Source organism: Doryrhamphus excisus, linkage group LG9 (assembly GCF_037039965.1).
Source record: "Doryrhamphus excisus strain RoL-2023G ecotype Guam linkage group LG9, RoL_Dexc_Guam_v1.1, whole genome shotgun sequence".
NCBI lineage: Eukaryota > Metazoa > Chordata > Actinopteri > Syngnathiformes > Syngnathidae > Doryrhamphus > Doryrhamphus excisus.
In genome coordinates this window covers 10,110,018-10,135,882 of record NC_136365.1, presented here as the reverse complement: position 1 = coordinate 10,135,882, position 25,865 = coordinate 10,110,018, and the positions used below count along the sequence as shown (strand labels likewise).

Here is a 25,865-nt window from a genome sequence, read left to right as displayed (position 1 = left end):
TCATTATGTATTATTTACAATTTGGGGGGTTATAATTTGTAACTCTGGCATTATAATTGATTGCACTTTTAACCATTTTGTAAAATTTGTTTGGTGTATGAATTTTTTAATAATTATCTGTAACATAAGCAATGCATTTTTGTTCTGAGTTTTGTGATTTGTCCAATTAAATGGCTTATTTATACATTCTTCTAGTTGAACTTCAGTGTTGTTTAAATGTTTAATTAATAGTTGTAATTTTTGTAACATAAAGTATTGTTTAGATACTGACAACATGTTTCCCATGTCCTCTGTGGTGGACATGCCAACTCACAACTTTTCCCTATAAAATGATGAAGGTGGTTGGCGCAACATGCATCAGGATGCACAAGGTCATATATGTAATCAAAAACAAAAACTGCTTCTTGTGTGTGTGACAACTCAGTTGCCAGTTGATACCTTTGTCCTCTCAATAAGGCATTGCATAAAAAAATAATAAACACATTTTCTGACAACAATGACATACAGCACTCTGGCTTATTTTCCCCAAGACAATTATTTAATGCAAACAAGCAATAACTTAACAGCTGTTAATACAGGTTTCTCATTAAGAGAATAACCATATAAAAGAGGAGAATCATTCACTTTGGTTAAAAAATGCTTTCAGATACTTCTTAGACTTATTTATATATGTATTTGATAGGACATATGATAATTCAGCTATTTTGACTTGAGAAAATTGTTTAAAACTATTGGAATTATGCAGACAATACATTTATAATACAGTTCAATGGACACATATTAATATTTATTTAGTGTTATTTGTTTTAGTGTTCAATCTACCTCCTTTTACCGCACGTCACTGCTCAAGTGAACCGAACCACATCATTTCCATAATATGAAACGAATTTATCACCGCTACTTCTATAGGGCGCTTCCTCAGACATTGAACTGCGCATGCGTTAACCAGAGCTGGAGCCTCTGTGATTTGACCAGCGTGGGGATGCGCCACATAGTCCCACTATATTGCAAGCTTTCCCGTTAGTAGTACATCATCGGCGGCACCTGCTTACTCCGTTGTTGTGGCGCTGAATCTCTGGGAGGGGTCTTATATTTCACTGGGAGCTTTTTTTTTGTTTTGAAACAAGATTTTTATTTTACTCCGGATAGAAATAAGCGAAGCAATTCAGCACCACACGATTGAGGAGAGCGTTGAGATTTGAGGCAATTTTGTGGGAATACACTGCGAACGTTTTGCACACTTTGTGGACCTTTCATTAGAGGTTGAAGGTGAGTTTTGTCGTGTTTGATCTGCTAGCATCCTAACGTTCTCTTCACTCACTTGTACTGTCTTGCTAACATTAGCTTAGGCGAGGTCCGCCCGGCTTCCATTCTTCATTGTGCTGTGCAAGGCAGTGCAATATACTAGCACCGAAACACCACACCAAAACCGTAGTTGCAGCACCACTATGCTCCCCTGCTTGTCTATGGTCTTCACCCGGATGGTGCAAATTACGTGGGACACTTTGCTAACGTCACTCGGGGATGCTGCTATCCAGGCAGCCCAGTGCTGAACGCCTCATTCGCCTCCAAGCAGGGATACTCGGGTAAAGGCATGCTAGGCTAGCTAGCTACGGGCTAAGCTAGCATGCTACTTGTTTAGAATAACAGTCCCACTCCGAACTTAGTCAAGCATTTTGCTATCTGCTATTTAGTCAGATTTATTGCATAGTGGTTCGTATGGTGTTTTGCATACGTTGCTTTCTTTGATCGCGTTTGGTGGTATCCCTACAGGACTAATGACCGGAAAATCAAGCAGCAGGGCACATGAGTAACGTTACTTAATATTCTCTCCAGGGTTCGTTTAACAGCGAGAGCACATTTAGAAAACTGGCAGGCATTGTAAAAGCACATGGGAGGGTAGCACCCCCTTTTTCATCATAGTGAAAAGCTGAAGCTATGGAAGTCATTAATAATACTCTGCACTGCACTGTGCAACTTACCATGATTGTTTTAGATGACTAATAAACAAACATCTGCTCTTGGTTAACGCCATTCTTTGCCAGTCATTGATTTTCACTAGCGTCCAAGTTAACACCTGTTATTTATGTGACGACCAGTGCCATTTTCCCATTGCAAAGCCCCCCCACAAGCGCCTAAATCTGTGACTCTGTATAGTCAGACACATTCTCTTCCTGTAACTGAAGATGAAATCCCAGGGGCCTCTGGGGGCGTCACTTAGTGGCTGTTTTTAGAGTCTGGGCTTACTGTATGCTGGGCAAAGGGGTATACAATGTTTTGGAACTCTGTGTCACATGTTGGGCAACATGCATTTATGCTAACACAAACATAATACACCTATCAACATAAACTGGATAATATAATTGCTTTTGACAATTTTTTGTGTATTGAACATTGTTTTTTTTTAAACATATCAACACAAAATGGACTTGAATGTCCTTCATTCAAATCATTCTATTCAAGCAAATAATCTCACAAATAATAATAATAATATTAATATAATTGTGACTAACATTACAAATAAAGTTTTCCAAAACACTCGTTAGTTGGGACAAAAGGGTGTACTGCATTGTGAGCCTCGAAAATCACCATACTCGGTTAAATGTTTGTCCTTCCAAGGCTGTATTAAATTAAAGCCTTTTGACATGCTACACCGGTGAGATATTTTTTGAGGTATGTTTTGAAGGGTGCAGAATTTATATCACTACATTTATATTACCCAACATAGTAGATATAATCAGAAAAAGTAAGCTATTTAAGATGTAAATAAAACAGCAACAAATGTGTTCTGGATAAGTGGAGGGCAGGAAGTGATGTCTAGGGTTCAGAGTTGAGTTTTTAGCTTGTGGTGGGTTGGCTGCGACAGTAACCAGTGTTTTGTTTTGATTATTATTATTGAATTATCAATATTACTATCAATTATCATTGAAACACAACGTGGTGAGTGATGACTACATGTTAAAAATGACAAAATGCTGGTATTTACAACTTATGTTTTCTATTTCACAATGCATTTATGTGTAGTCCTCTCACATCATTAACTGAAAACCTGAATGAAAAACAGGTATATCAACCTCTGCTGGGTCACCACCAGCTGCATGCGCTGTCTTCTGAAGTGCAGATGCAGCCGACTCCCTCTTTTGAGCCTGGAGAGGAGATCGTGTGATTTCAGTGTTCTCAACGTCCGTTTAAAGCTCAGTGCAAATGCTCACATGTCACACTTGTTCCGTGTCACACATCATCCATAGTCGCGGCACACAACAAAAGTTCCTCCTGCTACATAACAAAATTCGTACTGCGGTGGTACTCATCTCCAAATTTTGCCCACACTTGCAGGTTGGAACGAGGGCTTTATAGCCGCTGCTTGGCGGATGATCACATCACAAGCCTCAAACTCCCCACATCCTACCAAGTGTTTGGCCCCAAATGCCGCACCAATCTAAAGCTTTTCAAAGGGAGTCCCACACACGGCAGACATATATAACTTATTCCACTGACAATTGAAACATGATTATGGAAAGACAATGTATTTCAGGTCAGTATGGTATGGTTTGCATGATGCACCTTAAAAGCCAGGGCTCGACAATAACGATGTACTGATGGCCCGGGGCAAGTTAAAACAAAAATCGGGCAAGTAAATCCAATCAGTGATATTCCCGTCGAGCAAGTACACTTTGGCATGCTATGCTGCCAAGAGTTTTTTTAAAAGCGGTTGGGTGTTGGTAAAACACGGACTGCGTAATTCCGGTGGTAATTTGCGAACCTTGCAAATCATGAAATGGACCAAACAGAATCGTTTATTTAGACCGCGGTCCGTAGTCCACAGTCCGTGTTTTACACACACCCGTTCTTGTTCGCGATCAACCAATCAGCGATGGTTTGGCTAGGAAAACATCTATCATGGCGTCCCTGCCAACATCGTCTAATTCTTCAACAACTTGTGAAGGAAAACAGCAAAAAGTGATGAAACAGTGCCTCCTAAACAAGTATTTTATTAGCGGCAGCAAATCAAATGATGGCACAGGTGAGTGAATCACATTGCTGTGACAATTTGAAGTGGTCACAATGAAACGCCACCGATTAGATCCAATACCAAGTGCTGATTTTGCACAAGCTACAAAATCTAGCGCTTCCATTTCTTTGTGGATTTTTCTCACCTTTGCTTCACAAATTATTGTTTGATTGGCGAATCTAAGAGTGCAGAACATACATTCTACAAAGAAAAATGTTGATTTCTCATAATTTTATATGTATTCCATCTTGCCATTTGAGATTCTAATTATAGGGACGGCAGCCCCCTGTGATCTATCATCTTTGTCTTTGGGTTCCATTTTTTATTTCCAATATTAAGCCTGTTTGTGTTGCTTGGCATGAGGAAAAGCCATTATTCATGGCTGCGACAACGCAATCAATAGCAGTATGGGGTGCACTGTGCTTCCTCTCTCTAGGGAGAGCAAGCAATGTTGGCCGAGCACCATGGCACCCCTGTTAGCATTGTACGGGCACAGAGCTTTGAGGTAGCCATGGTACCCAAGCATGCTGGAAGAGGATTACCCCTCTTCTTCGACAATCTCTCACTCCGACTGAAGCAGAAGTGTTTGATCCACTTGAAAAGGCCGAAAGATAACACCACAGAGACACAACTGAACTGTTGATATCACTCTGATCTGCAAACACATCCACCAGATTTTTCACTGCCATTTTGTTCCTGGGTGTAAAATACATCATGTAATGTATTGACAGATTAGAATCCATGAAGCCTTATACACTTTTCCAGTGTGTTTATATGATATTTTCAAGATTCATTGGCTATTTTTATAGTCCATTCTGAACTATGAGGGTGCAAAAAGAAGAGCTTTATTGTTTCGGCTGAGACAATAAAGTAGATGATCCAGCAGTGGATGAAAATTCTGTGTCAGCAGTAAATAGGTGCAGCTTGAGAGAATGACGTTATTGTCCCGAGACCATCGCCACACCCACCATGCTCAGCAAATTGTCTGTTTATGTTATGCTATTGGTTTAATATTCATAAACCTACCAAGCCTTATTTTTGACATTGTTCCACAAATGACAAACAATTCCAAATGGTATTCATAGTGCTAGTGGTTGAGGAAGTATTCTATTATTTTAGTGTAAATATCAATTCTACACAGGGGAAATTCTTGCAAATACAATGGAACCTCAAAGGTCATGCTGTGATCCTGGTCACCTTCTGATCTGTTACGATTTGGAAAACAAAAGGGCCCAAAAGTAGTACAATTTGGAGTTTAATCAACATTTTCTGGAAAAACATTTGTCATGTAAGTCTTTATTTGCTTTTCCCGTAGCTTTTTTTGTGAGGTCACCACAAAAGGGTATAAGTGATGGTGATAACCATAGGACCAGAAGTGGCCTCTCTGGTCCATTCATCCTGGGAACACTTTCTCATTCTCCTTACAAGAATGAAAGATGCAATCAGGGACATTCAGAACATCACAAAAACAGCTTTATAATGTGTGTGTGTGTGTGTGAAATTAAACAGGATGATAAAGAAAAACATGAAGTGGATATTCTTATTACTCACTTCTGCTACATTTAAGTACACTGGAAACAAGTACATTTACCTTAAATTGTGTAATATCTTTGAACACAACCCCTCATTACTCATCTTAATACGATTTAAAGTGTGATTCAAATACCCTGCTCCTATTAACAAGACTAGCCTTAGACCAGGACCTTTGCGATGAAAAGAGCCATTTTACCCTCTTGCCAACTAAAGAAAAATAGCCTTGAGCCGCAAAACACATGTTTAAAAGAAGGTCTTACAGTATAAAGTCTAACAATAGAATAGAAGAAACAGAAGTGCAGTGAGGGTGAGGTAGTGAGGGTGTGTAAGGGATGCCAACTCGTAGGGTTATCATGGTATCATCTTGGTTAAACCTCACTACCTGACACCTGAAGAAATGTGTAGCACAGTCAATTGACAGCCTGTTTCTTTTCGCTGGTGACCAACAGCTGTGATGTGTTCACATGCTGAGCCAATTAGGAGTCTCCCACGGTTTTGGCCGTCCAAATTTGGAGGAAATTTTTGGGTATCAGAGTAGTTCAGATAAGAAAAGACCAGTTGATCGAGTAATTTTGCTAGTACTGGAGATAAACGTACATAGTAAATGTGTGTGTCAATTACTTTAAACTTACCTGATTTGTTTAGTCTGGCGCAAAGTTCCCATGCTGCTGTATTTTTTAATTATCTGTCATTTATTGTTTAGAAATGTCAAATAGCTCTGGGAAAGTATGACTTATTCCCCTCCATATTTACCTTGTGAGAGAGAACTGAATAGCATCCTGTCTGCTCATCCAATCACCAGTCAGAACTCACACAAAGTTGGATTTTTTAACAACTTTACAAAGATGAGCGTTTCCCCCACCCGGGTGTTAAAAAACATTCAAGCATTGCAAAGGGAACCACAACAAAGAAGCTGAAGAGCCACATGCGGCTTTGGAGCCACGGGTTGCTGACCCCTGGGACAGACTTATGACGAAACCAGCGGTTCAACGACTTATTGTTCCTACTGTCGATGACCTGATTATACAACCTTAGACACATTCGATTTGAAGGAGATTCCACTGTACTGTACTGTACATGATGTCTTTATTGCACATAACGGGAAACAAGGACTGTGACATTGTAAACATGTCCTGCTGTAATGATTGTGAGGATTAATAGCTCTTTACTTAAAATACCAATTGACAAGAAGTTCTCCTGGCAGAAAATGGTCAGGAAAGGGCTGCAAAACTTGCACTTGGACAACATCATTAATTAAACGGAGACGAGACTCGTGTTCCTATCAGTGAGAAATTGATTATACAGAGGAGACATTTTTCATATACAGCCTAAGACAGGACGATTCAGCTGCGTGGTGAAGAGGGCCACAGTTTGTAAGGCCCCAAAGGCTGGAAATGTGTTTTTCCATTATGGTTACTTGGCACATTTTGAATGTTTTTATTTCACATGACTTTAAACTTGAAACAAAAATGTATCAAATTGCTGGGTTGCAGTCGTCACCCGCTCAAGCACTTGGGGGGGTCATATAATCCTCAAGGCATCAAGTCAAATCGAATGAAAATGCACTGTTTTTCACATAAGGAGATAGAAACAACCAAAAAATGCAGCGAAAGTTGGCTGCTGAACCTGTTGCTCTCGTTGAGTGGAGCCGAGTCTGAAGATGTTCCAATTTCACTACTACAGGCAAAATGGGATTACAAGGAGCATGGTTGATTTTTTGCAGATCTCATTATCTGAAACTTTGGAATCGTTTAACATGAGAATAAAACATTCTAACTACATTTATAGCTCAGAAAAGTGGAAAAAGCCTAATAGGTCCCCTTAAAGTTAGCAGCCAGCACCAAGCAACAGCGAGGTCTTATTTTGCCACCCCCCTCTCCAGACTCCTGCAGATGTCACACTCTCACATTGGCGGGGGGACAGGACAGGACATATTGATTTTGACAGGATTGTAATAGCTTTTTTCTTTTGTTGTTTCCTGGCTTTGTCAGTTTTGATCACCTGAAATGAAAACAAAGCCTTTTGTGCACACATATAGGCAAAAGCAGCTCAGCTCACCCCAAAATTTGATCCACGTTATGAATTCTGTGATCACTTTATTTACTGTCACACTCAAGTGCTGCTGTCAGTGGGGACAGGATGGTTGTAGTAGTTGTATTCCAGTGGAGACTTGGGAGCAGACCCTGTCCTCAGTCTGTGCTGGCCATTGTAGTTTTTTTGTCAGTGTGGTTGCATGGTTGCTATTTTATTGCTATATTATAGGGTTGCAGCTATCGAATAATTTAGTAATCGAGTGTTCTACCAAAATTGTTGTTGATTAATTGAATAATCAGAAAAAATGTTAAAAAAAAAAAAAATGAATTCATGAGAAAAAAATACACATTTCAATAAAAAATAAAACATTTCACTAAATAATGAAGGTCCAATTTGTTGAATTATTTAGATAATCAAGTGTTTTATTTGGGATTTAATTGTTGCATTGTTAGATTTCATTGTTTGTCTATTTTATTTACATTTACTTTTCCTTCTTTTTTGTTTTCTTTTTCTAGCCGCTTCAATCTTCCCGTGTTCTCAAACACCCACTTCCTTCTTCGTAAGCGATTCTTCGAAAATTTTAAAAAATCCTCTACAATTTTTTGTAATCGAGGGATTCTAATTATCCTAATAATCGTTGCAGCCCTACCGTGTTATTAGAAAGCTTTTATTGTTTCATTTTGTTTTTTTTTTCAATATAAGTACCTTTTCCTACCTTTTCCGCTTCCGTGTTTTCCCAGTAATTTGTGAATTGATGACAAATATAAATTGGTGGGGGACATCAACTTAAAACTGTGGATTAGTGTTTCTACATACCTCTCATTATAAATGTCAGTCTTAACTGCTTGTAGGGAATGTCTTGGAATGGTCCTTTTTTAAAAAAATTAATGTAGCAGCAGCATGGAGGTTTTAATGAATAAGCACTAACAATGTAATTTAGTGAACTGTACCTAATTTGTCTGAACATGGTTGTCTCATCCACAGTGCCCCCCCCCTCCCCATTTAAGTACAGCCCTACTGGTTGCTCACTGTTTCTGCTGTTTTTTCTTAGATTTTATGGCAAAAAACACTCCAAGTCTAATCGTATGTTATTCTATCTGCCAGTATGGGGCACCCCCCAATTATTATTATCATTATTTTTATCCCAGCTCCATCCTCACTGTGTTCGTGTTCTGCTTTGGTGCATTGACTTTTCTTTTCTATGACAACTGCTTTTTGTCTCTCCTCTTGCAGGGGTGGGGGGTCTGGGAACTTATTCTTCATTCACTTAATTTTCTTTTACAGTATTTATAGTATGTAATAGAATTTGAATGAAAATCTGAAGCTAAGATAAGACTGTTTTTTTTAAATAAATAAACCAAAAAATGGGTGTTCAGGGCTTAAAGCAGGGGTGCGCAAACTGGGGCCCGTGGGCCACCAGGCCCGCCAAGCATCTTAATCCAGCCCACCGTGCATTTCTTCTTTTTAAACCTTTAGCATGGAAACTTTAGCCGGCAACAAAAACTACAGTGCTATTGTGGCACACTAAAGTCACCAAAATAATCAGATGTGATCTTGTAGAGCAGGGGTGGGCAAATATTTTGACTCGTGGGCCGCATTGAGTTAACAAAATTGTCCAGGGGGCCAGAACATGTATTTAACACACACATTTTCCTTGAATGATTTGTCTAATTGTAGCTGTATGTTCTCATGTGGCTTTTTTCAGGAGCACTTTAAACATCAAACTATGTCACTAAATTTTACATTTAAAAAAAAAAAGACTAAATAAGACATGTTGCCAGTTTGTATGTTAAAAGTTGAAATACTGAAAAAGCAACTGGCGGGCCGGATTCAAACACTTGGTGGGCCGCATGTGGCCCCCGGGCCGTAGTTTCCCCACCCCTGTTGTAGAGAAAAGAAATCCAAACAACACAACACGTGAACACAAAGTAACCTATCTACTGCATCATGTGTGCATTCAAACAAACATCAACGTGTAATACCCATCCCAAAACAGAACACCCATATATTCCCACCGCTAGGCATACTGGGTAGCTTATATACTCTTTCACTCTGCTAGTCTAATTGTACATTATTAACAATAAAAAAAAACAATTTTTTAAAAATTATGCCCATCAGCCACAATCCCTATGTGAGACAAGAACACATCTTCCCCTTTTCTGTGCATAAATTGCAAAAAAGAAATGGAAAAACTACTAAACCTTTTTTTTTTTTTAACTTAATATGACCTTATTTCTTTGCCCAGTTAATGCTGATCATGTATTAACCTCATTTGTTAATACATCCACGGGAAACTTAATCCATGTCCGTGTGGACTCACAGAGGGTGGAATGGGATCTGGAGACAAACCAGCATGCAATGGGGATAATAAAAGATAAAAGTTCAGCATGGACAGGCTCTGGTACGCAGGTCGAAGTCAGTGGTGTCCAAAGTGTGGCTCGGATGTTGTAATATTATGGGGAAAAAAGAATCGTCATTGTACTAGCATAAGGTTGAAATAATGTCGAAAAAGACAATTTATTTTAAGTCGTAATATTCATCCATCCAGCTTCTATGCCCTGGACTGGTCGCCCGTCTATCACAGGGCACGTTTCGACAGACACATTCATACCTATGGACAATTTAGAGTCGCCAATTAAACCAACATGCATATGTTTGTAATGTGGAAGGGAACTGGAGTACCCGGAGAAAACCAGAGCACCCACGTGGCTATATGGGGTTATATGTACATTCTCAGTGACAATTACACGTACACACATAGATTCATGTACTAATACTACTGCAGACAATCTTTGCACAACACAGGTAGTAGAAATCTAGTAATTACACGTTTTTTGCGGGGTGACTATGTTCCAGACAGTGAGCACTGTGGATGCACTGCATTCTCTGCACTCTGACATAAATGCACCTTTCCCGGCAAAAGCACGCTGCTTCTGGCTACAGCAACAGTTTGATGAATACTTTACATTCCTGTTTAAAAAAAAATGAAAGATGAAAATTGTTTTTCTCTTGCTGGGAAACACCAACTACAACAACTTCTGCGATCTTGTTTCGTAAACAGGAAACCTATGGCATAATTGAAAGCAGGTCTGAGAAATACTGTAAGTAGAGTTAGTATCCTAGTTAGTATCAGCTATATAAAATGTGAGTTTAAACTCACTTTACATGTTTGTAAAAAATTATACTTTTCTGCTGCTATGCATTGTGGTTCAATGCAGTGTTTACATTGCGATCAGAAGTGAGCTATGAGTGACAAGGATCAGTTAGTGGAGAAACTATGCAGCTTATGGTTGTAATTTTCTGTCCAAAGGCAGTAAGGGAAATGATGTCACTCTTCACAGTTTTTCCAGTGATAAGATATGGAGAAAGTGGTGGGAAAATACTTGTGGGGCTCTGTGTTATTGCATTCACCCAAAGAATTTGGTTATTTTTATTATTTTGGCCATGGTCACAGTTTGTCTACACCCTCAGCAAACTCCGAAAATGCTAATATTAGATATGCAAACATACATAAAATAATTGTAAAATTTGTTTGACATTTAAATCACTTAATGTTTATTGCTTTTGATTTGTGAAGTACAAGCAAGTTAAGTACAGACCTCCGCCAAGGCAGACACAGTAGTGTTAAATTATTTTGTGTAACACAGTACTGACAAACTTGGCTTTGGCTGGTTTTAAACAGTAGGTTTTAAAAGATCAAACACAAGATGTTTATTGCCTATTCCTGCTTAAATAATTTCTTAAGAATACCAGATGCTGTTCAAGTCATCTTTCAACTTCCGTCTTAACTCACTGTCCTTAGTGTTTGATCCTTTGGCCCAGATCTATCAGTCTTTTCCTACATCCTTTACTCCCTTCTGCCTCATTGGCATTGGTGGCACACTGGTTGTGTCCCAAGTGGCCCATTCTAAAAATGCTTTTTCTAGAAATGCATCCCCACAGCAACAACAGCCTGCTACCACCATGCCAGCTGTTCAGTCCTCCTCACATTCCCCTGAAAGAACCCCCGATGCCCTGAAGAGCTTCACAATAAATACCATTAAAAGCTACAGAAAGTTAGGAAATTCAAGATCTGGAGAATAGAAAACAATATAATACTGCAAAAGTATTATTTTTTTGTAATAATCACAATAATTTGGTTGATTTGGGGGAAATGATTGTTGACATTATTTGCATGCAGGTGTTCAATGGAAAATTAGAAAATCCATTGATTTGAAGTGCATGAGAAAGTAGAAAACAATACCTAACTCTTTCTGAATCGCGCAACATAATTGACAAAATGTCCATGAAATGTTGTCATGGTGAAGGGAAACAACATTTGTGCAGGGAATAATATCAAAGCGGCCACCTGAACACATAAAACCAAGTTTGTGACTGTATGAGTCTATATGAGTGTGTTAACAGTGTTGTGTTTTACTGCTTTTTAATGAAGCGAATGGAATTGCATCTATATTTTCTTTAACCACAAGCATGGGAATTACAGTTAGTTGAGGATTTTCGTAGCCATGTATGCATACATCCCATTCAAAATTTAGCGAAGCTTTGTGGACAACATACCGAGTGACTATAGGATTGTGATGTCTTTTTCATGGGGCTTTGCGATGTAACTGTTGTTTCTGTTTTTACTTCAGCAGAGACCATGACGACTGCCACTTCCCCAATCTTGTTGAAATGGGACCCTAAGAGTCTTGAAATCCGCACACTGACTGTGGAACGACTTCTGGAACCCCTTGTTACACAGGTACTTTACTTAAACCCTAGATACATACTCTGGTATGAAGACAAACATGTGTCAAGGTGACATTAATGTAACTCATCTTGCTTTCTGAATCAGAAATCTTCCATAAAGACCAAATCTAATAGCTCCATGCTCTGGATCTGTATCACTTGTCAAAAAGATGTTTCCTTATGATGGATTGCTGCCAAACAACACTCTGGCTCCTCTCTACTAACAGTCTGGCTTCTGAGTAGAGCAGATGGCTGAATGTGACTGCAGTGACAGTGGTTTATAGTGTCAGTGATTTGGATTTGACTGTTTTGAAAAATATGACACACAGAAAAAAAATATGCAGCGTATGCTTGAACACCTCATCCAGTGTTAATGATGAAGTCATCAGAGAATCCGTGTCGTTAATCGTTCTGTTTTTGATGAACAAATAAACCCACAGTCACCTATACACAGAAATCTGTGTAGTGTGTCCAAACTGTTAAAGAACCACTTTCCATTATTCACAGAGCCTGAATCACCATGCATGGATGCTTTATTTGGCTGTTTTTGTCCATATGATTACCGAGACGATATAACAAAACCAGACATATAGCAATAATTAATGACCACGTCTCTTGTCATGTGACACAAGAATGTGATTATACCAAATACAAAATGCATACATACCCAAACCATGTTATGCATCCTACGCATACTTTAACCAAATAAATAGATAATAATAGATAACCTGGGGATTGCGCTGGAAGATTGTTCTTAGTATAGTCTTCTGCATGCAGAACTAAGGGTGATATTGTGCACACCGCTGCTGTGACAGTTCATCTTCTTCTCAGTAAATGCAGTGGTGGCGAATATGTTTTAGGATGAATGTGGCAATGTTATTGTGTGTGTATGTTTTTTTTGTTGCATCAATTAGATGATATATTGTTTTAAGATAAAATAAAAGGTTGTCTTTGGAGGCTTGGCAAGCGGGTACCGACTGACATTTTTTCAGATCCCATGGCCATCTATCAACTAAGCCTGTCTTACCACTGCCAGATACCAAATGTGTTCATAACTGGTGATATAATGGACGTCATTTTGCAGACATCACTTTGATACAATGTGTACTGTATGTATTTGTTTAGGTCTCAAGTGATGTCATGGATGACTGTTGTTCCACTGTACTGTAAGATGGCAATATTATTTGGTAATTTTGATAGTTTTAAGGTCTGGTGTTTGAATTCTTTCTACTTTAAATCTGCCATCCTTCTGTAACACATTTTACTTCACTCATTGTACACCAATAATAAGTAAAGCAGAGCTAAAATATTGCATGACAACCACTTCTGCAAACCCAAATGGATATATCTCATGAGCTGGCTGCCCTAATTCTGCCACTTGGATGGAGTTTGCATGATTAGGATATTTTGTGACGTAGGGCAACATCCCTGCTATAGTGTCCAGTTTGAGAGACAAAATGATGCGCAGGAGACGAGCTCTGTTTTAACCTGGTTGATTTTATTCTCAAACATGGATTCATTCATGGTAAGTACAGAACTCATCGTTTTGTTGGTGACATGACTCAGATGATGCGATATAATGTATTAGCACTATGTCTTGCTATTAGCTGTCACTTGAATTTGCTATGCCAATACAGCAACCACGTGAACTCATTTTAAAGGATTGAGGCATCAGGCTGCAGTCACTGTCATAGTCGATTAAGATAACAAAATGGAGGATGGCTGAACACTTTTTGTTTGATTAAAGCCTCTGAGTAGCTTATTTTTAGCGATTTTCCTGGAAAAGAACAAAGTTTAAAGCATTTTCCCAATTTTAGTATGATTCTCATGGTTGGGAGTGAAGGTCTGCCCCCATCTGAGAAGTTTAGGTGAGGGTTTTTGAGTGCATGATTGATAAATTGATCAGAGCCGCATTTGCAATGATATGGTCGCGGAACTGGTCTGTTTTGGCGAAGAGAGACTGAATGTAAATTACGTAAATCACTCAAAGTATGTATATATCATTCTTACTTCTTAGATAGTCTCCAATTCAATAAAGATGTACTGCATGTGCTTTGGGATATGGAAATACATCCAGTTACACCAAGTTTCTTATAGTGGTAATTCATAATTAACACCAGAGAAACAAATAATTCGAAAGTTAACACATGAAAACACTCATTAGTGTGCTACTTTTTGTAAATGCAGGTCAACTTTGGGTAGCGTAAAAGTTGAAGAAGCAGATGCTTTAACATGTTCAAGTAGGCTGGTCATGAGAATCAGTAACTCAAATGATAAATAAAAACAAATGCTATAATTTTTCCAGCCTGATATATGTGCATGCATTTTTTTTCTACCAATCAGGCTGAATGTCAAGAAGATTCACTCTGTGCACTCATTTCAACATCTGGGCGCCTTGGTTCTATAGCAGAATGAACCCTCTTGTCAGTCATTCAGTCTCTTTTGTCCCATTATGTGGAGGCAGGGTTGCTACATGTGAGCAGAGTGATATTCGTGAAATAAGCAAACAAGAGTAAATATTAATGAAGACACGGAAGCAATTTCGAAGCATATTGCCATATTTTGGTTTTAAACAGAATGAACAAGGTGAACGCATGAACACAAACAACCTGAAATGTTGTATTTCTTCATAGGTAGTGACGACGAAGAAGGGGAATATGACCAACCTCAAAAAACTAAACAAAAAAGGCATCCTAAGATGCATCAGAGCCTTCATCCTGACAGTCAATACTTACTGATGAGTCTGGTCAGAAAAGTAACTATAAGCAAAATAGAGCCCAACCGATATGGGATTTTTGGGGCTGATGTCGATATTCGATATAGTGTCGATATCAGATATATGAAAGAAGAGCATTTATATGTACTGTACATTAACATAAATAACACCCAAAATATGATTCAACACAATGAAGCAGAAGACTACTTTAATTAGTGACATTGTCAACCCTCTTTGTGAATGAATTTAGGTGTTGCCATAAATTTGTTGTGTTCTTTGCTTTGCTGAGACTTACTCTTCCCCTCTGCCTGTCAAATGAAAATATATACAATTAGTGCATTTTGATAATTAGCATAGAATTCGATACTATTGTTGACCATTTTAAAATAAAAAAAAAAAGTGGCAGCATTTGGCGGTGCAAGACCTGATCAAAATCTAACATAACTTCACTTCTTTTGATGTTATAAAACAGACACTCATCTGACTTCAGGCAGCATCTTCTGCTACCTTGCTTTGTCAGCATATGGCTCGCTCCAGGCGTCTGAGCAGCTGCCAAGCACAGATGCTGGTAGCCCGCTGCCTCCCTGCTTTGTTAGCCATCATAGAAAATACATCAGAGTTGCGACTGCTTCAAACACACATCCCCTTGTGAATAGATCATTACTGTCACAAGCCAAAACTTAATGAACCCTTAGACGTTATATATTGTCACTGAATCACAAACTTAATTAACATTACACAGAGTAGATAAAACCTGTATTTATGACGAGAAGAGAGGGGCAGAAAGTCAGTCTAATGTGTCTTTATCTTATTCAAGTTTAACATTTAAGGCTGGATGATTCAAAGGAGAATTCAAGGTTGAAACCAATGCATCCCTGGTGATGTCCAGTAATCTGTGCACTGGCACTAAACAGCCCAGCACTAACCCTGGCAGTGCTTCACTAGTGCACTGCAATGACTGTGATGCAATGCCTCAGCCAAGGGAAGGGAGTGCTGGCGATAGCTACAAGTGGAATACAGGCGATCCATTTAGGATCTTCAAAGGAGTCTGACCTTGAGCCAGTCAAAGCCTTGCTTGTAGACCTAAGGTCGCCAACATGCTGCCTTGTTTTCCTTCACCGGAAATAAATTGATTCAGAAATAGGAAATGCAAATGTTTTAATGGACAATGTGAGTTGTGGATACCAACATTTGGCTAATGTTCTGGTAAAACAAGCATATTCAGTATTTTTGGGTTGTAAGAAACTTTCACAATAAATGTTTCCAAAATGAGTAGCTTTTGTTAAAAGCAGCTCTAGCAAGAAAATTATGTACTTGTAATTAGGGGTATCACAAGATCTAGTGTCACAAGATCTTGCAAGATTAAAACATGAAATGACAAGATTTCTCATTTAGGCTTGAGATGATAATAAATCACAGAATAAATGAAAATGAACTTGGTAATTCTGCTGACCTCAATATATTACCATTTTCTTACGTGTCTGTATTCCATGTCTCCTGCCACTAAACCGACAGGAAGTGTGTACGCTTTTTTTTAGCACTTTGGCGTGTTTTTCCAGAGAACAATGGCATGAATGGAGTGAGCCCTTTTATGAGTCATTCTGTCACTTTGTCTGGGTGGCTGGAGGCAGAGGCTGTAGCATACATACATACATTAAATGAGCAGACTGCAATATATTGTTGTACATTTTAAAATATTTTTTCACAGTTTTCTTAAAATAAAAGATTAAATCCCCTCTCGTTCTTGTAGAACCAAATTTTGTGTATCGTCTTGTCTCGCAAAGTTAGTGTGTCCTGACAACTCAAGTAGTAATATTTTAAAGGGGATTTTTTTTTAAATTTAAACCATTATTCACAATAATGTGAAACATAAACACATATTTTTTCCCTTTTCTGTGCATTAAAACACGTGAAAGCGAGTTAATATGAGCTAGCAAACAATGTACGTCATCGGGACACAGCTATTTTGACGCTTAGCCCGGACAAAAAAAATAAAAACGGCAACAACTGACCTGTATATAAACTGAGCTACTGCAATATATATTATATTTTTTGTGAATATCACAATGCCTCGCTATGAGTGTTATGACAGAAGTAGACGCGTTCTGCACATGCGTAGGACCCAGTTGAAGTGGTTGCGTTCTTGGTGCGTATTGATTGCATAGTGAGACTTACCACACAACACACTGCCGTGGATTTGATGGACAGATGGAAAGCAAATTGAAGTAAAGCACCTCACACTTTTTTATCCAGTTTTGCTTGGTGGAAGTTTGGCGGAAAAACCCTAAAGATTTAAGAACGATCAATTAAGATGCCAAAAAAGTCAAATTGCTGTGTATTAGGCAGTCAATGAGGTGAATGTCGAAAATTGTCCACCCTGTGAAGATTGGTGTGTATCAGGGATTTCATGTATCAAAATGATACATCATTTTCCTCATATAAGTGACTTACCCACATACATATTGCTCTTGACCCCATGAATCTTTAAGCAATAAAGATCTCCACCATTCCGTATGTTGTAAAGGACTTTGCTCTGGATTAATACGATTTTCCCGTATCTTCATGTGGAATTTGTGTATTTGTCAATAGTGCTAAAGTTACGCTGACTACCCATGCTTGCACACACACACACACACACACACACACAGACACAGAAACTTCCCTCGTGCTCAGATAAAGCCTATCACTCACTCACGTCTCGGAAGCTGAAGGCGGAAAATTGAATATCTACGAAAGGCCACAGGGATTTACAACTGAGTGAAGAATCCACTGACTGGTTAGTGTTGTGAGAGAAAAGGCCACACGGCATTTATTGCAATTGATGAGCAATAAAAATAAGTGGACAATGCACACGGAAAATGGTAGCCTTTTCCACTGGTGGAGCATGATCACAGACCTGAAAGACAGCTAAAAGACACATTAAATGGACAGTTACCGAATGGCAGAAAAGGGGCCGAACTGTCTACTTGTCCAGAAGTCGTATTTAGATTGTGTTGCAACATTAAAATTCAGTAGTCACACTGAATTTGTTTTGTCGGAAAAATAATTATGATTTCACCTTCATAGACAACATATTTGACTGAACTCAGCATTTTTGTACCTAGTGTAAGCTTTGGAAGACTTAGAATTGTTTTTTTCATAGTCGCACACAGTAGCGCAACTGCATGTGTTAAAATTCTTTCAATCAAAAGTTGAAAAAAACAACAACAATGGCCGTGGTTTTCCATGACCTCCATTTCTCAATAAAGTAAGAGATGAGATGTACCTTCATGCCTGCATACTCTCTCAGTATGTCATTTTATCTTGTTTTTATTTTGTTTTTGCACTTCCACCCATCCTATAAAAGCTTTTGTTCCTTGCAGTCTGTTATACGTGCGTCATCACTGCAGCTGGCTGAGTATAAATTTGATGGCTGTCAGAACCGATCAGGCTCCAAAAATTAGCCAGCAGGACAATTTGTCTTTTGCCCGTGTCGCTGTGAAAGTGACAGTGATAAAACTCGGATGTCATGGCAGCTGTAATAAAAAGCAATAGTGTTGGAGGACCTTGATGTTATCACTCAGCCAGAAAACAGTTTTTTCCCCTTTGTTCACAGTGCAAACCGCATTGACCACTCACATTGGTTTTGAAACAAACAATACTGGCATCAATAAATGGCATTCAAGCAGTGTCACGGCAATCACTAGATTTAACTCACTATGTTGAGACAGTTTATATTTTTGGTGCTGAAAAATAACTGCACCCATGGGCAATATAAAGGTGAATCTGATGCCAACCCAAGAACTTCAACACCCACCTACATGATGCGCTAATCTCGTAAAGTCTTCGTTTTGTTTTTCCCCACAAGCTCGTTCTCAGTATACTCTGGCACCTGCGTGCAAAGGCAGCATTATATTTTCATAAAAATAGCACCGTTAAATCTGTATGAAGGTAGATAAGTTTCCTGAGTCGAAAGTGCCTGCTGTGAGGTTATTCGGGACATAATTAAATATACATCAAGCTTTTTAAGCCACTGTTGAAGAACAACATATCAAGGAGCTCTCACTTGGATGAGGCGGTCCCTGTGGTAAGCTACATGACACATGCTGCAGCTTTTCTCTGTGTTTGTACTCCTCAACACAGCCCTGTGTTAATTAATATACCATGAATATATTTTTGAAGTGAAGATGACTCATATAGAAGTGTAAATAATTTTCAAGTTTTTGTCATGGAGGAGGCGGAGATGGCAAACCTGCCAAGATGTAAGCGTTTTTTGTACACAGCACACATTTTGACTCTTGTATGATTTGATGCTTTCAGGTAAGCGCTTACATTTTGAAGGTTTCACTTTCCTTATTTAGTCTCTGCGCATAGTGTGATGTGCACATCCAACAAATTCTCCACCTGCGGCAATGCTGACCCTTTAAGGCCGTGATTTGTCAGCTTGTAGTTTCCTTGTTTATTTCCTGTGTATATACGACTCTTCTCGAACACCTACTCCTCCAGTTTCTGATCTGACTGTTATCACGTATAGATTGTAATGGTTAATTGGTTCCAGACCTGACCATGTTAAAATAAAAGTAACCTGTTTAAACAATCACTCTTTTAGTCCTTTTTCTACAAAGGTATTTCCCTTTAATTTACATCGTCATTTTCAACTGTTGGCAGTGCATCTACTGCTTAACGGTAAGAGCAGCCATATATTGCTTATTGTTCTGCAGGATAGTTAAAAAAAATGAACAGCCTCTTCAAAGGACCAGGTCCCCATGCTGAACAAATTAAATTAGATTTTATTAACACATGGTGTGGTTGGATGCCTTCCACGACTTTATGTTCATTTAACATACTGTAGCACATTGTTTGCAACAAGTAATGTCTTCTGCTCTTAAGTTCTATTAATTTTCATACTGTGAAGCATAACATCAACAACAAGAAGCAACGTGGTTTAATTATTGTGACTTTTATCGTTGGTTTGTATGGGTTTATATGTGACTGAACTATTTGTACTGGGTTGAACTGGGTGTGTGTGCCTGTCAATGAAATATTGATCCCCAAAACATAGATTGAAGTAAACACACATATTTGCAGTGCAGTCAAGATCCAATACTAACCATGATACCACAAATTCCTTTTGCTAACAAAATGCGGTATACAGTACTGTATACAGTATATGGGGATATCCGATATTGGCATTTTTGCCGATAACCGATATGCCGATATAAACTCATAATTCCGATTCCAATATGAACCAATACTGATATGTGTAACATCACATAAATTTTTATTGAGCCGTGTTTCTCAATTATTTTCCGTCATGCACAGCCAAAGAACAGACATTTTTTTAGCGCCACTCCGATTTGAAATGCTAGAGAAAGTGATGATATTTATTGATTTCTCTGTACTGTACAGACTGAACTTGAAACTGCATTGTTAATGCTATGTACTCGATTGGTTCTCATAAAGGGAAAATCCCCATACCGAGCCGATATCAGCCTAAAACTCTGATATCGGCCCGATAATTATCAGTGGCTCATAGTATCATACATCTCTAACAGTATATATACTGGGTACGTTGAATAAGATATATAACTTAAACTTCAATATCCAGTGGAAAAAAAACAATTTAATGAACAGGAAATCACAGCCTTTTCCCTAATTTTCTGGATATTTCCTTTCAGAAAAAGGAAATAAAATAATGCTTTATTAGGTTTGACAGTTCCTTGAGTCTCGATAAAAGTTCATTAGTCTTTTCAGTTCAGTTTTTTTTCCTCTTGGGAAGAGATTCATAATTTATCGATAGTAAAGAAGAAAAAAACAGTCTTCCCAGCTCAACACTTTGTTATGAAGGAATTAAAAGTAGTTTGTTTTTGGTGCAAAACCAAGCTGTGCAAAAAAAAAAAGAAAAAAAGAAACATATTGTAAAGGCTAGAAAACATGCATTAATATTTCACATAGTTATTCAATAATTCAATTTCAAATCAATAAGGCAATAAAGATCATTACACAGTTATTCACTGTTAGTCATTTACTTACTGATGACAGAGCAACTGGTGGTTCAGTATTTTGTCCAAGGATACCTCAACATGATCACAGGAGAACGGAGGACTGAACCTGCAACCTTCACGTTAGGAGATGACCATATATGCATCTTACCGGACTTCAAATAATAAAGGCTGTAATTTCATTGTTGCTACTTGCGGCAACAGCGAATCAGGAGTGGATTTCATTGCATCTGATTGAGGTCACATGACAGCCCCTAGTTGACTTTTTATTATGATGTGGGTTACAATATCATAGATAAGCCAACATTGAGCCACCCAAGTCAATCACAAATGATTCCTCTTAAGCAACATTGTTGACATGCAGTTGAGTTTGTCATCACTGTGTGCTGCTTTATGTTATGGTTCTCAAATACACTTTGTTGAGCTGTTCTTCCGTCTTTTGGTTTTCCTAGGTGACAACCCTGGTAAACACGAGTAACAAAGGGCCATCCAGTAAGAAGAAGGGGCGCTCCAAGAAGGCTCATGTCCTGGCAGTCTCTGTTGAACAGGCCACTCAGAACTTTCTGGAAAAGGGGGAGCAGATCGCCAAAGACAGCCAGGATCTCAAGGAGGAGCTCATTGCTGCTGTGGATGATGTCCGTAAGCAGGGTGAGCATGTTGCAACATTTACAAAAAGTAAATTTTTATTAAGTACAATCCTATGGACTGGCATGTGGGCTGCATTGATTGATTTTCCTCCAGAAGCATGAGTCTCAGTTCTCTTTGGGGTTCTCTCTTACAGGGAGTTTTTTACTTTCCTCCGTCACTAAAATACTTGCTTACCTTATAAGGATCATGGTTCAGGATCCCATGTATTAAGTACCCTCATATAATTTCTGTTGAAAGTCTTACTTTGTTTAACCCTTCAGGATATTGGGTCTGTTGTGGACTAACTAACTAACTATGATGGAGAATGCCAGAAATAAACACCTTTGCAAATGAGTCAGACAACATTCAGAGGGAATGGCGGTCTGCAGATGTCTGTCCAAAAGTGGCATCCTGACTACAACCCTTATACTCCATTGTATGCAAATGAATTACACCGTAGAAGAAACAGATCACTCCTGGGTGCAGGTTCCTCTGGTGAGAGTGCTTACATCAAAGAATGGCTTCTTCTAGCAATGTCTGTCATACTCATGCTACAGAAAACTCCTGCTGAGAGGCCAACAGTTGAACAGAATACAGGATGTGTTCAGACATTTGACTTAAAACTCTACAAAAAGCTATACAAAGTCATATACCTAAAACTAATACAATAATGTAGCCCAAGTTAAACATTTTCCCATCACAGGTCCTATTTGTGAGTTGTTTAAAGAAACATCAAATGCCCTCAAACCTCTTTTTGTCTGCCCAATTTTTTGTGTGATTTTTAAAAATATAAATATATATATTTTTTCTAACTTTTGCCTCAGTATTTGCATTGTATTTAGTCTGCCTTGTACTGTATCGTTCCAAAGAAATCAAGTGCCTAATTAAAATACAAATTTGTTTGACTGTGACTGCTAAATAACCCGCAATGGGGGCAAAGCAATCTGATAAAATGGTGAGAAATACTGTTGAATTTGATCTCAGTAGGATGTACAAGAAGCCATGTCAATAATAAATTAAATCCATTTGTCACATGTAAGTATGTAATACATGTTTTCTAAATGTATTACTATAATTGTGCTCTTGCAAATGTATTTTTATTGATATTTTGGGGGGTTTGGAATGGATGAATTGTATTTACACAATTTTCAATGGGAAAAATTGCCTCGGTTTTTGAATGTGTTGGCTTTTGTCAGACCTTTTGGAAGGAATAAATAACAAAAACCAAGGTAAAAAATGACAGAGAAAGGAGAAACACTAAATGTTGATGAGAAGTTGAGACAAAAAAAGCTCATTTTACTTATGTACTGAAGTCAAATCACCTGCTAGATGTGCGGATAGTAAATCAATGCAGCTCAGTTTACCATAGTAGTTTGATGACACTGGAATAGGCATGACAATGCATCCCATGCTGTTAACATCTAAAATATTTGAACAGCGTCCCTACAAATTTTTTGTGCAGTTTCCTCTTCTACAGATTTGCTCACTCAGACAAGAAAAGCATTATTACAGCATCTACTGTATACCTATATATCTAATTTATATTAGAAGATCAAAGAGTGTTAATATTCAATCTTGAATGAAAATTTCACTTAAGCAAATTGTGCTTACCGTCCACGAGTGCTTTTGTTCAGGCGCATCAATGTCAGAGTTGTCGTACACGTAAATTACTGCGCTCCGTCTTTGCAAAATGCAAAAATGTTGGCAGTCAGTGAGGCTTTTTGTGAATCACATATCCCCCGCCCCCAGGATGGAATGGATTCTCTGTTCAATAACTATCAGCTGAAAGGCAACAGACCACAGCGCATGCTTTGTCCCAATTTTTTTTCTTCCCACTGCTCGGTCAGCTCTGCTTGTCTGTTGCTGCTTTTACTGTAACATCGATCTGACTGTTTTGGCCTGCAAGCGTTTTTTTTTTTTTTTTCATGCGTGACATAGACCATTGGAAGCGGGACTAAAGGAAATAAATGCTTTATGAAGCAACAATAATTACTTGGACTTAATGAAAAATAACAATGTCAGTCAAAATGTTACCAGTCAGTGGTGTTCTGTTAAATTAGTTTCAGAAAAACAGAAAAATGTATATTGAAGACTTCAGAGTCAGGGAAGACTAGGAAGACCTGGCTGGAATTTCCCAAAAAGTACAGAAACCCCCCCCAAAAAACATCAGTCCATAAAACATTTGTCTCAGACTTGTTAAGGCTCATCTTTGTACTTTTTTGGCAAATTCCAGCCTGGCAATCCTATTTGTATTGCTAAGGAGTGGTTTGCGTCTTTTGATGTAGCCCTTGTATTTCTGTTCATGAAGTCTTCTAAGAACAGTAGATAGTAATACCTTCACTCCTGTCCTCTGCAGATGTTTTATGATGTCACTCACAGTTGTTTTATGGTCTTTCTTTACAACTACAAAGGTTCTGGTATCACCTGTTGAGGTTTTCTCCGAGACTCAACATATCCCGGTGACAATTCAACTCACAGCAACAGTAGATGCAAATAACTTTGGTCTTGTCGAGAGAGCCATCTGCCATGGCTGTGACTTTACTGTGTCCATTTCTGCTCAATATTTGTTAATTTTTATATCAAATGCCACACCGTCGTGTTTCTTTCAAACTATTGTGTGGGCTGAAGGTAAAACAGGACATGCATTCGTTAATCGTACACCAAATAAATAGTGCCGTATGGAAGTGATATGTTTTTGCCTTTTTACTTGGTCCAGCTACTTCACTCATTTTAGTGACCATAAACTTTAGTGAGGGCTTAAAATCTGACGCGATTCGCCGACTAGCTTAGCACTTTGCATCGTTGTTTACGCATGAGCGGTGACCTAAAGGTCAAAATTCAGTTGTCATCTGACTGGTTGTCCTGTATGTCAATCAAGTAACGGGGATGGATGATAGGCTGACATCGTAAGTTCTGCTGCACTTAGAGACGTTGTTTGATTTGATTGGTCACCCGAAGGGCAACATTCAGTTGTCATCTGAATGGCTGCCCTGTATATCAATCAAGTGACGGCATTGATGCTAGGATGATATTTTTTTAATGTCACGCCACGATCGACCAGCGATCGACCAGCGATCGACCAGTACCACCTCCGCGATCGACCGGTAGATCGCGATCGACTTAATGAGCACCCCTGATCTATTTTCTATGCCGCTTATACACCCTGGACTGATCGCCAGCCAATCACAGGACACATATAGACAAACAATCATTCATCCTATGGACAATTTGGAGTCGTCAATTAATCGGGCATGGATGTTTTTGGAATGTGGGAGGAAACCGGAGTATTCCGGTTCAAGAAGAATTTGTGTCAAGATCCCCTGAGTGGTTATTCTATATATATATGTGTGTGTGTGTATATATATATATATATATATATATTATTTATTTATTTTTTTTTTAATTGGATAAATTGCATCAGATTGCTAATCCTCAAGAGACACTTTTAGTGGCTTTTTGATTCTTTTGAACAGTTACATCTTTGAGAAAGGCAATACAGTACAATACAATATTTTTATGGGTTTGAGAGGGCTTTCCAATGGTTTGTCTAGTTCAGACACAGGAGGTATAAATTGGGAAATTGGGGTCATTGCACAGCAAGAAGTGTCGGATCTGGAATTACAGAAATAAGCTGAGCCGAGGGAGTCTGAATTTGAGTGATAAGTCTTTGAAGCTTGCAAAACTACTATTTATATATACTACATTTAGATACACTGAATTCAGTCTGATTTGGCTTCTACAAACACAAATATAGTAAAGTAATTGAAATGCAGTATGTAGTTATGTGTTTTCCCTATCTCTTTTGCAGGAGAGACGATGCGTATTGCCTCCTCAGAATTTGCTGATGACCCATGCTCCTCTGTGAAACGTGGCACCATGGTGAGGGCTGCCCGAGCCCTGCTCTCTGCTGTTACACGCCTGCTCATTCTCGCCGACATGGCTGACGTCATGAGGCTGCTATCCCACCTTAAAATTGTAAGTGACAGTGGTGTACAAAAGTAAAGGTCTCTAATTAGTGGAATTGGCATTCACAGGAATGGCTGTAGGCAACCTCCTGGCATTAAGTATATGTACTGTACGTATTACGTCATGTTCTGCCACCAGCGAAGTATTAGGTCCCTCTGTCAGCAGGAAACTCAAGCGGAGCTCTTACCGAAGTAGCACAACAACATTTAGAACTAAGACACAAATATTTGACATCCATTCCAAAATTATCAAATAATCATAATAATTA

The 25,865-nt window shown here is 38.6% G+C and overlaps 1 protein-coding gene across 3 annotated transcripts in view; it reads left to right on the top strand.

Annotated features, from left to right (window-relative positions):
- Nucleotides 1-961: 961 nt before the first annotated feature.
- Nucleotides 962-25,865, top strand: part of ctnna2 (catenin (cadherin-associated protein), alpha 2) — a 228,383-nt gene continuing 203,479 nt past the window's right edge. The window contains exons 1-4 of one of the 3 annotated variants that reach the window (XM_058046015.2): nt 962-1,269; nt 12,214-12,320; nt 21,457-21,652; nt 25,440-25,606. In XM_058046015.2, coding sequence (XP_057901998.1) covers nt 12,219-12,320; nt 21,457-21,652; nt 25,440-25,606 — 465 coding nt within the window. In that variant the 5' untranslated portion in view covers nt 962-1,269; nt 12,214-12,218. Of the gene's footprint in view, nt 1,270-12,210; nt 12,321-13,761; nt 13,833-21,456; nt 21,653-25,439; nt 25,607-25,865 lie in introns of those variants that run through there. The other 2 variants (XM_058046014.2, XM_078793385.1) reach the window with 2 other exon arrangements.